Below are 16063 nucleotides of genomic sequence, written 5' to 3'. Positions count from 1 at the left end.
TATGAAACTTATATGATATTTGATAAGAACACTGTCTTTGATTATATCTGCTGTGGTTACAGTTATATGTATAATATAAAATGATGGCCATCCAAACAGTCACAGCACCAATCAAACTGTCAATCATTATGAAACAGTTAACTGGCAGGATGTCAAACAGTGACACCATCAAACTCAGTAAATAATTTAATACATTAATAATAATATCATCAAGACGTAACAGGCACATTATGTTTATTTGATAGTAAAATCATTCAAATGAAAAAAAACATGTTGGAAAAAAAGGTCAGATCAGTCACAGATAGTAGTAGTTCTAATGTGTGAAGCTGTGGGTAAATCTTGAATATCTTAAATTAAGTCCCTTAGTAGAAAATTGACTTTACTGGTTTTCTTCTTGGAGGCCACTTCCCTTGTTTAAAGAAGCTGTAATCATGTGCAGAATACTGTAGTTTACTGTACTCTCACCTGCAGCTTCAGCATGACAAGATGAAATTAAAGAGAAAGACTGTGGTAAATGGATTGGAGTGACGCAGAATTGATGGAGTTATTGGAAAATCTCTCTATTCATCTTACTTTCCAATGAGTTCAACCATTTTAACTATTTGTTTGCTTTTCCACTATGACTCTTTTGAGCTAAAGAACAATTTATGTTCTTACATCCATTCAGAGGCACCCGTCTCACTTGTTTCTACAAAACAAATTCAAAGACATTGTATCAAATCAACTTGTAATGAAAAACCAACAGCTGAAAAGAATAAACAGCAGAGGTTGAGCTATCCTGACTTTTACCACCAAGTCCTGGTCATTCTCTGGATCACATCACTGGTTGATAATTACTGAGCAACCCTGGATCAAGGTGAGGTTTCTTATGTAAATGCTTTAAACATGGTAGTTTTAAAGCTAGTGGGGATGATGCCAGATGTAACTGATAAACAATATTTAGGATTCTAGGTCCCAAAACTGCCCATAGATCTTTGAACAGTTTAGCTGGTCAAAGGTCAGGGAGGCAGGTAGTAGGTTTAGAAGCCAACTTAGACAATGACTCCTGAGATATGGTGTCAAATGTGTTAATTTCAGTTAAATTATAGTTCACAGTGTCAGTATACAGTATACAAACTTTCAAACATCAGAGCAGTGGTAGATAAAGTTCCCTTACATTGGTCCCACACTGCAAATTCTCTCGTCCTGAGACACGGACTCAGTAAAGCATTAAAGAAAGGCTTGTTTCATGTGGGTCCAGATGGCCTAAAATAATTTTGGTATCAAACAACAGTTTAAGGAGATCAATCTTTAAAGAACCGCTTTGACATTTTGAGGAGTACACATTTACTTTCTTGCTAAGAGTTACATGAGTAGAGTGATATAACTCAAATGTGTATACTACATGAAGCTATACAGGTGGTAACAGCTTGCCTGGATTAAAGATATAATGTATTAACTAATGAGCTTCACAGGTGCTGGAAGACCTTTGGACAAGGTCAGGTTAGCTGTTTCCCCCTGTTTGCACTGCAAGTTATGCTGACTGACTGCTGGCTGTTGCTTTATATTTAATGGTCACTGGACAGAAAGGGAAAGAGAGCAAATAAGTGTATTTTCCACAATGTTCAACAGCAAGTGAATGCAGAATAAGCATGTATTTGCATATATCTCATAAACTGAAAGACTGTTCTACAGACACAATGTGAATTATTACTTCAGCTTCAACCACCAACAGATCCTACTCATGTCAAGCTGCAAACCAGCATCAGTCTACCTGTCTCAGAAATATATACTCCTAGATTGTCACTGCTACTTTCTTTTCAATCCCATTTCAGCATTCCAGCTGTCACAGACTAATCACAGCTGGCTTCATGAAGTTGTTTAAGTTGTCCCCATGGCCACATAATGGGAACTCCCATCTGAACTTACAGCCATTCTACCCTTCACCTCTTGATGCGGCTTAGCCGCTCACACATAATGGATAAGTACTGGGTCAGCTTCACCATGGCAATGATGAGGGTTCCTCCGATCAAGGTGCAGGTTGGCCAGAACAGGGAGTGGAAGACGGCGACCTGGCCATAGATCTGAGTCAAAATGGCATTGTCCATCCTGTCTGTAGGGTCTACAAAACACTGAACTGTGTGCTGAGACCTGAGACGCTCAGAAATGTTCTGAACTATGGCCTGTGTGGCTGCATAGTCCTTACTGCACTTTGGGATGTAGAAGCACTGAAGCAAAGGAAAAAAGAGATAAACAGTGTTTAGTTTATTCTGTGAAAGATAGTTTTGTTATTAATTAATGTTAATGTTAATCCAGATGCATTATTAGGTCCCAGAAGTGTTTTGGCGCTTCACTCATTGAGGCCAGAGTTCAAAATACATATGATTCCTTTTGTTATATTCATTTTCCCGTATACACATAATTAAAAACACAATTTGTTAGAATAAATAATGACCAAAAACAAATGACTTCGCTCAGTACCTCAGGGTTATTGTCCTGTGTCTCCTCATTGTGCAGCAGTCGAACCACCTTTCCTGAGGAGTTGAGACTGACGTAGACCTGGAGACAGGGGTAACGGGAAACCTTCCAGCACTCTGCTCCACAGCTGTACGAACAGTTTACATCCCACATAATGGTGGAGTTCACAATAGTGCAGCTAGCCTCATCGGTCCACACACTGCAGAGGAATATAGTGATTTCCACTTGATGCAGGGATTGTATCTCAGCATTGTCATGTGCTTTTTGAGAATATTTTATGGGTTTAGAAACTAGTCAGTCATTGTGTGTGAGTGTGCAGTTGTACACAACCTTAGGTCCAATAATCACCATACATTTACACTCAAAAACTGAGCATGCAGTTGTTTTGTAAAGTGAAAGTGTTGCTACCTGTCAGAGTAGGAGCGCAGTATGGTGATTCCCAGGACAAAGTACATCATAACAGAGAAGAAGATCATGCTGAGGCCCAGCAATATGGCTCTGTCCTCTCCTGCTCTCAGAGCTGTCACTGTCTTCCTCTTGTCCAGCACCTCATACTCACGAATCTTCTGGTAGATGGATCTGAAAAAAGTCACCACTGGAGATGCACTTTTATAGTTTTCTTCAGACTGTGCTGAAGACGAGGTGCTGCTAAGAGGGCGTATTATAACCGCTTGCATTGTAAACGTAACAATAGCTGAAGCTCTTTCCAGCAAGAGAGAGAGAGAGAGAAAAAACACAAGTAGCCTCTTTAGCCTCCTTATGAGATTCTCAGATAGTCTTGCTAGTTGAGGCTGAAGACTAAATGTGAATCCCAACATGAGATCAGGTAAGTAAGGCCTTTTTTTCCTTCTTTTTAAGTCAACACTGAAAACCCATTTCTGAGACTAGCTTGCTGTTATTTCTGTTACGCCTTAGAGGAATTACCCTTATCTTTTATTCTTAATTCATGTATTATATCGGTCTAATTTTCTGCATTCTAATTAGATCTTTCTGTTTTTTTATTACTCTCATGTTTCTTGCTATCATTATGCATGACATGATGCACTCTCCCTCTTCTGCTCTTACATTTACTAACACTTTCACTATTTACTACTGTAACTCTGGCACTTCAGCTTCATCTCCAACGGCTTTCATCACTACACTTCCACTGATAATTTAAGTGTGGTCCTCTCTTACCCTTCAAACTGACAGTTTAACGGCTCTCATCTTCTACACATCACATCACAACTGACCTTTCAGCTCATTTTTACCCTTCAGCTGACAGCCCAGATACTCCAACTGACATTTCAGCTGCTGTCACTGGTTACATACTAACAAACTAACACTTCAACTTTTTTTCAGTGTACACACTTAAACTCTCTTTGACACTTAAACTATAACTGAAATTTACATTTTTTTTCATCATTTGCAGTTAAACTGCATAATCTTTTTCTCTTAAAATAATGGTTATTATTATTATTATTTTCAGCTATTTTTATGTCTTCAGCTGGATGTCCAACTGCTTTCAGTGTTCTAATATTAGACCTATTGCTTTCAGTACTAAAATACTGCTGATTCAAATGCCCACAGGGCTTACTTGCAGGGCTTGATTCCACATTTCACATGCAAACAAGTAGTGTTTAAAGACATTTTAACCTGATTATATATTTACATGTGCAGTTTCCAGCACACTCAGATTTCCCTCTGAAATTTTAACCTTGTCTAGGTCAAACACATTTTTTCCAATGGTATTAAAGTAAACACAGGTGAAAACACAGGTGAGATGGGATTCAATACCTGCGATCACTTCTTCCATCTGTTGCTTTACTTCCTGCCCAGAGAAACATTCTATCTGAGGCATGTGGGAATTGTAGTCCGTCGCTGCTGCCAGAGGTGCTGACCCACCTATGAAAAGTAGAGATACTGTGAGTCTAAAACCTACAGACCCTACAGGAATCTACCTCTGTTGTCCTGACAGTTCAGGAGTAATGCAGGTTATGGCTCAGATTCAGAAGTGCATTTCTAACTCAATAATAATTTATCAGTTGTATTGGGATTGAACAGATTGCAGGTAACATCAAAGAGGTGAAAACAACCCTGGCTGGTTGTCAAGATGTACGTTCAAATGTCAACACTGCCCTGACCCAGCATGCTTCATTATTATTTACAGCCCAGGCTTAACAGGTCACTTTCATCAGTCATCCATAAGAGTCAAGAACTCACTCTGAGAGGTTACAGTGTTGTTACAGGTACAGTTACTTGTCAGGGTTATGACAAGTAAAGGTTGAAGCATATTTATTAACAGTGAGAGTATGGTTAAGGCTAAGTAAACTTTAATTACAGGCTGGACACAAACTCCAGTCTCTCACATGGGTGTGTAGTCCAACATGCTTCACACCCATCCATCACGCTGACCTCCACATCTACACTTTACTTTCTTTGCTACATAAAGGTCACACTACTTCCTACATTAGCCCAGAGTAACTATATCAAATTTCTGTAGAGAAATAAATTCAGTGTGACAGCATATCAATCTGCCTGCATGTCTTCCTGTTAGTGTGGAAAGACATGTAACCTAAAATAAGTGTGTGCCTGTGTCTTCCCTGAGAACATGTGTTGCTCTGATTTATGTGTGATGGGTGTGTTGACTGACTGCATACCTCCACACGTCTGTATGTGTGTCTTTGAGCATTATATTTGTCTATCTTTGTAAACTAATGGAAAAGACTCCAGTGGCACACACACATAAAGTGGCATGTGGACACTACATGTGTCTACAACACATAACTGTCATTCCTTTACAGTTTAAGAGCTCCTGCACAAATGGAAAACACACTGTCTCATAAAAGCTGAAGGTCATACAACACTGTCACTGGATCTAGAAAGAAAAACTAATATTGCATGATGCAACTGCCAATTGGGCTCTGTTAAAATGTCCTCTATGTTTTTAAGCCTGTAAAACACAATTAGACACACCTCCTGCTACTTTCTCATTGCAACTTCCAACCAAGGCTTTGGCCTTGAAAATATTTAGGCACAAAAATTACTTGGTTAGGTTTAGATGAAAAATCATGGTTTGGGTTAAGATTATTTTTTTCCTTCAAGTTAGAGGACCTTCATGGTCATGGTTCCAATGGCAACCATGCAATTAAGGTTTTTGAACAGCCATAGATGAAAGAAACAACACTGGTTTCAAATGTTTTGCTAGAGGTCACCTAACACTTAAATGTAACTATGAGTCATAATACACTGTTTGCACAGATGGCTTATGTTTTTTGTTTATTTGTTTTGTTTTTACAGTCTCTTGAAAAAAATGCAAGTCACATCAATCTACCTGTACTTAGTGAATAAATGATCAGTTTGCAAAGAGATCAGCTGATGCTGCTGGAGATTATTCTGTTGGATCCATGGTCAGTGAAACTGGGGATGGCATTGTGTCACACACTTTATGAGCTGCACACACACATGCTAGCAGTATTCTTGATCTCATCCACCACTCAGTGATTTATACTGATACTGAGATGCAAAACATTGTTTTAACAGATATCAAGTACTAAGTTATGTTTAATAAAAAAACTCAAGTACAATGATTTAAGGCCACATGTGCAGATTCCACTCTCTGAACTCTGTGATAGAAAGAATAATGTCCCCAAACTTTAGGCATGTGTCCAGTTGAGTTTTTTGAGTTTAAACAAATTCTATTAAATTTTACTTTTGTGAGTGTTTTTATAATAGTGTTTTCTGTTTTGATTTGCTCCTGTAATTTTTTCCCCTAAGTTCCTCCCTACCTGGTTTACACAAACCCTCAGGTGAGATCATGGTCTCATTATAGCTGGAATCTTTTAGTATGACAACATTCATTTAACTTTTGTCATTATCATCATTAGAATTTTTTCAACCTAGAGTGTGTAGATCATATCAAAGCCAACTAGTTTTCATCCATTTTATTGACACAAACATGCTCTATTGACACACAATGAACTCTGAAAGGCCAGAGCAATATTAGATCTTTCATTTATAAGAAACTACATTTTTCAATAAATCAGCTGCTCACCAAGCTTTCACATTTAAGATAAGAGTAAACACATTTTGACAGGGTGTGGAAATAAGTCAGGCAGCACATTTGACATGAACAAGAACAGAAGACTAAAACATCAGGAAGCTGTTGTCACCTGGTTACTAAAGCAGGAGCGGTCAACATGACAGGACTAAATATTGACTGAAGCATGCTTCAATACACTAGCACTCACATACAGACACGCTCAGTCTATAAAAGTAATAGGGCCATGAATAATGGACGACCTGATGGGTGCCTGAGTCAATATTTGTTTATCCTGTATATGTATGCTGTCTGGTTGGCAGTTTCAGACAGGCCTTTTTACACGGGAGAGGTTTTGCTGCAGCTTAGTGACAATATGAGTTCACTGAAACTTACACTTGTGATAGTGGAGGGACGGGAGGTAAATAATCAAAATTTAAAATTAAAATCCACACTCCTGGTTGGTGGGCTGGGGGTCAAGGCCCCCCAGAGGTTTCAAAATTAATAACAAGACAGGAAGAAAGACGTTTTTGCTTCATATATTAGCATTGTCAGATGTGTATTTTTACCATAACTCACCAACTATGCAGCTGTACACTCTTGAATTTCATGTTAAAAATTATGGGTTAATGTTGAGTATACCACTAACAGAAAATAGCAAAACACATCAGCATTATTTTATCAGGTTGTACTGATACTGAGGTTTTTCTGTGTTCGATAAAATCAGATAGGTCTGTAGTTAAATCAACTAAAAATTATCACAATTTAAATAACAAATTTAATTGCAGTGCAGTGGGATCATAGAAACTGGTACCAGTAGTCAGCTGACTATATCATGTGAATTGTAAATGATACAAAACCATGTGTACCCCATTAACAGTATCATTTTATAACTCCAACATAAGTACTGATGATGAAATGGAGCTCACCTGATTTCCGACTGTGGTGTCGGACATAAGTCAATGGTCAGACTGTCGGAGCAGCTGTCACCTAACATGGCACCTTGCACTTTACAGCACCTTCATTCATGGGCTTATGTTAACTTTTATCATTAAAAACAAACAAACAAACAAACAAAAAAAAAACATTCACTTTGCCACCTGACAGAGTTCTCCTCAGGCTTCAATGTTAGATGCTAAAGCTTAGCAACAAGAATTCACTGTCAAAGACAGATATCTTTTTATCTCCAGCTTCACACACCAAACAATTTTGAGGACGTAAACTATTCTGAGGGGGTAAAAGAAATAAAAAGAACTGCAACACTAGTAACTTGCCAAAGAATCATGGAAGTTACCCATGACAAAGTATGCTGAATTCTATTCAACAGAAAAAAACTAACTGAGAAAAAACAGGAACTGGTCAATAATGATCCATCTTCTAAAGCCATTCTCCAGTTATAATCCAGATGTCTTTGTGGCTAAGGTAAAAGAAGCCTAACGGCTCTGCTTCTGAGTGCTGTTCTGTCTGAGGTGTCAGGTCTCTATGTAGCAGTGTAACTGAGTTTACGTCAGCGTCATCAGCATCTGTCAGTGTGGATGTGGGAGGTGGATGGGGGTGACAGAGAGGAAAGAGATATGAGTTTTGATGTTCCCAAAACACCAGCATCAGGTTGGGAATCCTCCCCATTCTCTATCAGAAGTCTCTGTCTATGCCTCTTCACACACTACTCACCAAACTTAGGAAAACAGTAGCTGCTAAATTAAACTTGATGGCTGTCAGACTGTAAATAATGCTATTTAATCGATCTGGGGCTGTCACTTCAAACCTTAAACTGTGCATAATAAACCCACTATACTGTGTATTGCCTGCTCAGCAGCAGATGGCAGACAGTTTGTCGATTGGCTGGTGGAGTAAGAAAACATCCAGCAGCTAAAGAAGCAGACATGTTTTTTATGGAGCGGACACCCGACCCTGTTGCCATAAAAGAATGTATTGGATGAAAAAAAATGGTTCAAGAACTGCTGCTTTAATGGTCACATCCTACGTCATCCTACGAGACCTAACTACACATAAGAAATATGATAATGTTGTACTTATGTTCATCAGATAGCCACAAACACAATTCAAACTGCCTAAGACACAGCTCTGTTTACAAGGACATTTTTCCCCTTTAGAGTTGACTGGTAAGTAAGTGTGGTGGGTTAAGTATAATGCACCCAGTCACTGCCAGTGATCTACACAACTGCAAGCTGACAAATAAAAAAATAACAATCAAACAGCAGGAAGATGTTTCAGTTAATATCATCTCAACCTCCTGTTCCTTTTATTCAGTGGATGGGCCAGAATCCAGATCACATTGCCAGCCACTATCTAATTTCTAGCACCACAATCCTGTGGTTGCAACAGTCTGAGACACACTGCCTTTGACCTTTAAATCGATTACAGATATGAAATAATAACTTTGTGGACATTTGTACAAGTTAGTGTGGTGTTTTCACACAGTGTGGTGTTGTACCAAAAGTAAAGTGATGTCAGCTGTGCAAGAGAGTAAGAGGAAGAAAAGTAATTCAGTGTAAATGTGTTTTCATGTGGTAGCTTCAGCTGTGACTTTAACATGAGTGGTGCCATCTGAAACTACTAGTATATAACATAAAGAGTGAGAAGGGACCCTTGAGGTATATACATGTCTTGCTATATTATGTGGACACACACACCCAATGCTATTTATTCACCTTTCTTACAACTGCTTCAAAGGTCATGGGCAGCATGTCTTAAGTCGTTAAAACCACAAGAGGAATGTTCTCTGATGTGGTTATAGAACCTACTCTATATACACATACTTGCCATATACTATCCACATACTGCGAACTGTCCTCCCTGCATCCTTAGACATTAACACTGATACATACAACACCACAACACAAACACACACACACACACACACACACATGCTGGATTCACCTCAAATGGTTCATGAGCCACTTGTCTCTCTTTGACACATAACCCCTCACGGCTTTCCTGGAAGGCGTGACCGTCAGGTGGCATGCTGACAGCACAGGTGCTGCCATTCTCTGTGACAGGGTTGGAGGACCCACAGACACACAGGCATGCTTTCACACACATCCACAGGGTGTATCTCAACAGTGATGTCATGCTTCTGTTTCTGGAAGGTTATCTGGATGGCATGTGTTCAGTGTGTGTAGCCTGCAGTTGTCTTTGCCACCTGACTGACTACAGAACAGACAGTGAGAGTCTCACACAGCTGTTCAGCCTTGTTTAGAATCAAAGTGTTATTGCTTGTAAACTAAAGATGTAGTAACATGAACTTATAGTAAAATCAATAGTGGAGATGTGTGGGGTGAAACAAACGGCCACTTTCCCCCTCTACACTTGTTTAGACTTCTACAGCCTCTAATAAATGAGCTGCACTTACATAGCACATTTCTAGTCATATTGACCACTCAAAGCGCCACACACCACAGGTCACATTCACCCATTCACACACACATTCATACTGTGCTTGTTCTACACATACACACACATTCACATTGGGGGCAATCTGGGGTTTAAGATAATTCAGTGCGTGCAATGGAGGAGCCGGGGATCAAACAACTGACATTTTGCCTGGTGGGTGACCACTCTACCTCCTAAGCCACAGCTGCCCCGATGCCCAACGCCCTAATGCTATTACACTGTCTTCAAAAAGTGAAACTGGTTTTATTAGCAAATCTCTTCCTTTAAAGAGCTCATAGTATCCTATTATTCCACTAGAACACTGCATACCCACTGCTTACTGGTGGTTCCCAGAGTTTCCAAGAGCGGAATGGGAGGCAGAGCTTTCAGCTGTCAGGTTCCTCTACTGTGGAACTTTATTCCAGTTTGGGTCCAGGAAGCAGATATGCTCTCCACATTTAAGAGTAGGCTTAAATTCTTAAATCCTGAACCATCGCCTCACTGTGCTGCTATAGGCCAAGACTACCAGGCGACTTCCCATGATGCACTGAGTTTCTCTCCCCTTCTCCATCTGTACATATTTATATCCAATGAATGCATGTCACTAACTCACCATCTTCTCTCTCCTGTAGTTCCTGTAGTATGGTGGGAATTGTTGGGTCTTTGTAGATAATATTATAAAGTGTATAGTCTAGACCTGTTCAATATGAAAAGTGTCCAGGGATAACTTCTGTTGTGGTTTGCCACTATATAGATAAAATTGACCTCACATGAATTGATTAAATGCAAATTTGTTGATCTATTATGCAAAATTATAGCACAATTGTAACACCCATCTAACGTTTAGGAGTGTGCTGTCATCACTTCACCAGCCAACTAGGTGCTGAAGTGGCAATAAACCTTGTGTGGAAAAAAACAACTTAGCAACATTAGTTGACTAGCTGAAAAAATCTTCTTTATTTCACCAATATGATACAGAAGATTAATCCAGTTTGTCAACCAGTGTCGCTGGGTTGTTTTTTCATATTTGGAATGCTGGTCAACAAGATACAAACCATGGACCCCCAACATCTTTTGTTTGATGCTAGTGGGGATAGATTAAATGAATAGAATAAATAAATAAATAGATTACTGGCTGTAAAAAAAAAAAAAAAAAAAAAAAAAAAAAAAAACACAAATTCTTTTTTATTTACTTATTTTCACTTGGAATATAAAAGTGTAATCTCTGTTCTTCTAGGAACTCCAAAGTATCCACTATCGCATTGCTTAAGCCTCTATGACCTTCAGTATGACTGCCAGTGAGTATTGTACTTATCCTGAGAGACATCTGTACTGCAGCTGGAAAGCAAAAGTGGGGTATATTTACATACAACACTGGCTTTTTGGTACAGTATCTTTCTATAAAGGTACAGCCACAATGACACAATGCCATATATTCTTCCCTGACCACATATGAAAATATGTGAAATAGAATGAGTGAAACAGGAGAGCATGTGCAGAGAAAAAGACAGAGGGAGAGATGGATGGAGATAGTGTGTTGTCCTGTAAATAGCATTAAAGTTGGCTTGTTGGAGACATATTTCATTGTGAGTGTTAGACTAAATGCTACAGCAGAGGAGCAGAGACAGCTGGTGTAGATGGTTCAGACCAGACTTTGTGGCACCTCACAGCGAGGTACTGTTAATAGAATGATCCAGACTGCTGGGAAGTCATTTTAGTACATATAAATTCAATTATTGGCTGAACAAACAACAGTTTACAGTAGCTCTGTGGTGGGTCAACTGAATTAAAATTTAAAGTATTTTAATATTGTATAGTTATGTATCTACACAAAATCAAGGCTGAATTAAAACAACACTTTTAGAAACATTCAGAAAAAAACATAAATGTGTAGGAAATTTTTATATGAAAAGATTTACAACTGCATCAACTGATTTGTTTGGGGTTTTTTTGGCCACTTGGGGGCAGCAGGAACAAGAAACAATACTGACACTGACCATGTTAGCTTTTAGATATTTACACATCCAGCACACACAGAACAAGATTAGCATTTGTTTTGAGTCGTGTCTCTGACTACTTGATGAACTGCTGAAAACAGCTGCCTGTTGCAACCAAAAGTACAATGCTGAGAGTGAGCCAAAACAGTAAAGTTGACATTAAACAAAAACAATGAGTTAAAAGATGCTAAAATGCTCCATAGAGTGAAGAGGAACTGCATAGCTTGGTGATAATTATGTGTGGGTTCATCATTACTTGCAACCCCTTTCACATTATACATTGTATAAACACATAATATAAAAAATCACAGTCAATATATCCAATATAAAAATATCAATTATAGCAGCTTTAACCTTAGATGTCCTCTGCATTTCTAAAGCAGCCAGCTTTAATACACACGAGAGATGCAAATAAAGCCCCTCTTAGAATGGGAATCACATTTTCACCATCATTTGACTAATACAGTGTAACATAACAGTGATTCAAGCTGTTAAGTCAAAGCTTTTTATGTTTTGCTTTAAACTTCCAATGTCAAAGCACGGTCTGCACAAAATGCTGCACAAAAATATCATGACAATGGGCTTTAAAACCTCCATAATGACAGCAAAGTTATCAGATATCAGAAATTATGGCTCACATAAAACACATTGCATTGATTTTGTTCTTATTTCAGTAATTGACATAGATAGATATTGCTGAGAAAAAGGAGTTTCAATTAGTGGAGGAACTACTCTTATAGCAGAGTTGCATCTCTCTCATATTCGGGAATCCTGAACCCCCCCCAAACATTTGGGCAGCATTACCAAGTACCCTCTGGAACAGCAAAATGCCATCAGAGGATTTTTCTACCATTTGTCACCTGGTCAAACTGTCTAAACTTACCTTCAAATGCTGCTGAAGTCAAAAAGTTTCCTGGCTGCAGGTGTTCATTGTGTATTTTAATCCTGTGGCATGTTAAGAAGTGTCCTCTATGCTGAGCCAACATGTGATATTCTGTCTATCAGGGACGGAGCAGCTCCAGCAGCTCTCAGCATGCCTCCCATAGTGCAGACTGAGTGACAGCCATTATATCCACACTGCTTCTCACTGCTCACACCAATAATCAGTGTGTGATGGTGATTGTCTGTGGGATTTAGGGGGAGAGAGACAGTGTTTGGTGAGGGATGGAAGAAGGGAAAGTGAGCAGGAGGAGACAAAAGACTGAGAGAGGAAAAAAACAACAAAAGGGATGGCAAATTAACTAAAACCCACATGTAAAGTATTTTAAAGGTTATTTTAAAGGTTCATTGTTTTCCTCTTTTTTTGGTGGAGTTTCCTTAACTGATTCATATATATATATATATATTTATTTATTTATTTATTTGCTGCACTTTGGGTTAATTGATGAAAAAAGATTAATCCTCACTTTACCTTTAGTGCATAAAACTTGCCAGTGCACAGTTTTGTACACACACAGACACACACACACACACACACACACACATAGACATATATTTATAGTAAACTCAATGTCCATAATAGTTTAACTTTAGAAACAGCGTCCTCTAGTGGTTGCTAGCTGCCATCCATAAAACTCACACAAAAAATTCAGATTAACAAAACTGAGATTCCAGTATCTGAGGACACAGTAGTGAGGATAGAGATAGGTTAGGGGTTTGAAGGAATAGTTAGTGTTGGAAATGCGTTTATTTGCTTTCTTGCAGACATAGATCAGATAGCTCAGAGGATTGATACCACACTTAATTGTGTCTGATAAATATGAAGTTGGAGGAGACTGGAGGAGATTGTTAGCTTAGTTTATCATAAAGACTGGAAGGGGAAAACAGTAAGCTTGGTTCTGTCCAAAGATAAAAAATCAGCTCACTAACTCAGTTTAAGAGGAGCGAGGGAGGCAATCTATGTCAAAGTAGAGAAACCATCCCTCAGCAGAGGAGGAGGTCTGTGACACCACTTCCTCTGCACCTGCAAACCTTTCCTTTTATCCCTTCCCAAGAGGTTGAACAACCACTCACATGTGGCCTCAGGCTACTGAACCAAAAGACATCAGTGGCTTTGATAAGGACCCCACAGAGGTCAAGTACCTGGGTCTCCCCATTAGCCAGCCAGAACTGAAGAAGCCTCTTTGATGTCAGGTGAAATGTCTCCAAGTATCTACATCCAGTAATTACATTAGTAACAACATTAGTAAAATTCTTAAAATTACAGGACATAATATTGTTTTCCATAACTAATCTCAATTTTAAAATAAAGAGAGGTACCATACCCAAAAGCAACTCAGTTATAGTTCCTTGTCCTCTGTGCTATACAAAAATATGTTAAAAAACATAAGATAAAATCAGACATAAGAGCTGGTGTGTACTGAATGTAGAAACAGATCAGTGGGCTCACCCTGAGGTGCAGTGGGCGCTGGTCTTTCTGAAGATCCTCTGAATTAGCATGCTGTTGCTGTGTTAATGTCTGACTGTTTAACAGAGAGGGCTGCCTACATACACACACACACACACACACACATGCCACAGGATGAAGTGCAATCCAATAATCACAGAGAGAGAGAATTGGAGGAAGGGGAGGCTTTGCTCACTTTCCTGATGTATGGTATGAATAATGCGTCCATTCCAAGCAGTTCAAACTATGATTCACTTTGAACTTTCCTTAAGTTCAAACACTTTAAAAAGTTATTTTTCATAATGAAAACAACGTATAACAGAAGAGTGTCTTTGCAGGAACAACTATCCATGTCATTGCCATTGACAGACTCAGAGTATAAATTGATATTTCTCTCAACATTATGTGAAAGCATTCCTACAGAGATAGACCTTTCTATTAAACAATAAGATCTTTTTTGTTTCACCAGAAAAGGGTTATCCTGACTGTGGCAAAAACAAAGACTTTAGCGGATGTACTTTAACATGGACAATTGCCCATTTGGATAACACTGTAGCAGCTGTTCTCAGTTGACGGGTGCAGTACTCTTGCATACTGCACTGATTCCAAAGATTTTTGTCTCATTTACACCCAAAAACTGTGTGAAAATAAGGTCCATGTTCAAAAGTATCTATCCTCCCTCACCCACTATATGTGTGTGATAAATCATTATTGACAGTGACAATGCCTTTGCTTCTACTGCAGTGGACAGTTTGACTGTGATAAGAAGCAGATATAGAACTCTCCCTCCCAAGCCAGGGTCAAAGGTCAAATGGCCAGCTCAGAAGAGACGTTTCTTATGGACCACAATTCATATGGAACTTATGAATAACCACTCTTCAAATCATCATTCTATGCAACAAACTTTGTCTCGGCATTAAACATTCAACTGTTACTTTATCAAGAAAGTAACCTGAAAAAGAACTATGCAGATTGGACTCTCTGAGATCCACAGACCTAACCAGGGTCTTCTCCTCCATTGTTTAGACTGGAACTTGCACTGTGCTGCACTTTAGTACATCCCTCTGCTGCTAAGAGCCATTGCACATTTGATTTTAACCATTGCACATTTTATTCTGTTTATTTTATTTTATTCAATTTTATTTTATTCTATTCTTATCTTACCTTATTTTTATTTTAATGTACATATGTATAGCATGTCTATAGTTGGTTTTTCTGTCTGTATGTAATGACAATAAATAATTCTTGATTCTTGATTCTTGATCTTTCTCCACACCAGGCCTCTGGTCATAAATTACGTCACATTCCAGGATAACCTTGCACACAATCCTTTAATGTTTGAAACTATATGAAATAACTGTCTGACCATTTTGTGCTAAGCTAAGCTAATAATGTGAGGAATTAATTCAAACATCTGCCATGGAACCATATTGCCATCTATTGACCAAGTCTGAGCTTAACTAAAGAGGTTAGACATAGTGTTTATCAGGTATTGGAATCAAATGATTATTCTTCATGTCTTGTAATGCCAACACAACACATTTTCTTTTTCAGTTAATCAGCTTAATTGTCTGAAGATTTGCAAGTAATGAGTTTTGATTCATGTCTTAATTGATCATGGTGGAAGACTAATATGCGCAAGTATTCCAGATTAATTATTTAGAGTTTTTTAAGAGATCATATTTCGAGACCACCTCACTCCACCTGTAAACCTGATACTATCCTCAAGAGAATAAAAGCTCTAGGCAAAAGACAATGCCTTTGGTTGAAATCAGCTCCAAGCTACACAGCCACTCACCGTGCACGTTTATT

At 38.6% G+C, this 16063-nt stretch overlaps 1 protein-coding gene across 2 annotated transcripts; it reads right to left on the bottom strand.

The window, feature by feature from the left end:
• Positions 1–217: 217 nt before the first annotated feature.
• Positions 218–14336, bottom strand: si:ch211-247n2.1 (calcium-activated potassium channel subunit beta-2). 2 transcript variants are annotated; one of them, XM_018669782.2, is made up of 6 exons: positions 14255–14336; positions 12749–12989; positions 4234–4341; positions 2866–3036; positions 2461–2656; positions 218–2207 (listed from the first exon to the last, which is right to left on the bottom strand). In XM_018669782.2, the coding sequence occupies exons 3-6, from the start codon at positions 4281–4283 to the stop codon at positions 1923–1925; spliced, it is 702 nt and encodes a 233-aa protein (XP_018525298.1). In that variant the 5' UTR covers positions 4284–4341; positions 12749–12989; positions 14255–14336; the 3' UTR covers positions 218–1922. The 2 variants fall into 2 exon arrangements, with proteins under 2 accessions (XP_018525298.1, XP_050933332.1); XM_051077375.1 differs by lacking the exon at positions 14255–14336 and adding an exon at positions 13948–14018.
• Between the last annotated feature and the right edge of the window lie 1727 nt (positions 14337–16063).

This window comes from Lates calcarifer, linkage group LG17 (genome assembly GCF_001640805.2).
Source record: "Lates calcarifer isolate ASB-BC8 linkage group LG17, TLL_Latcal_v3, whole genome shotgun sequence".
NCBI lineage: Eukaryota > Metazoa > Chordata > Actinopteri > Centropomidae > Lates > Lates calcarifer.
Note: the sequence above shows the minus strand (reverse complement) of the source record. Positions and strands in the feature narration are given on the sequence as shown.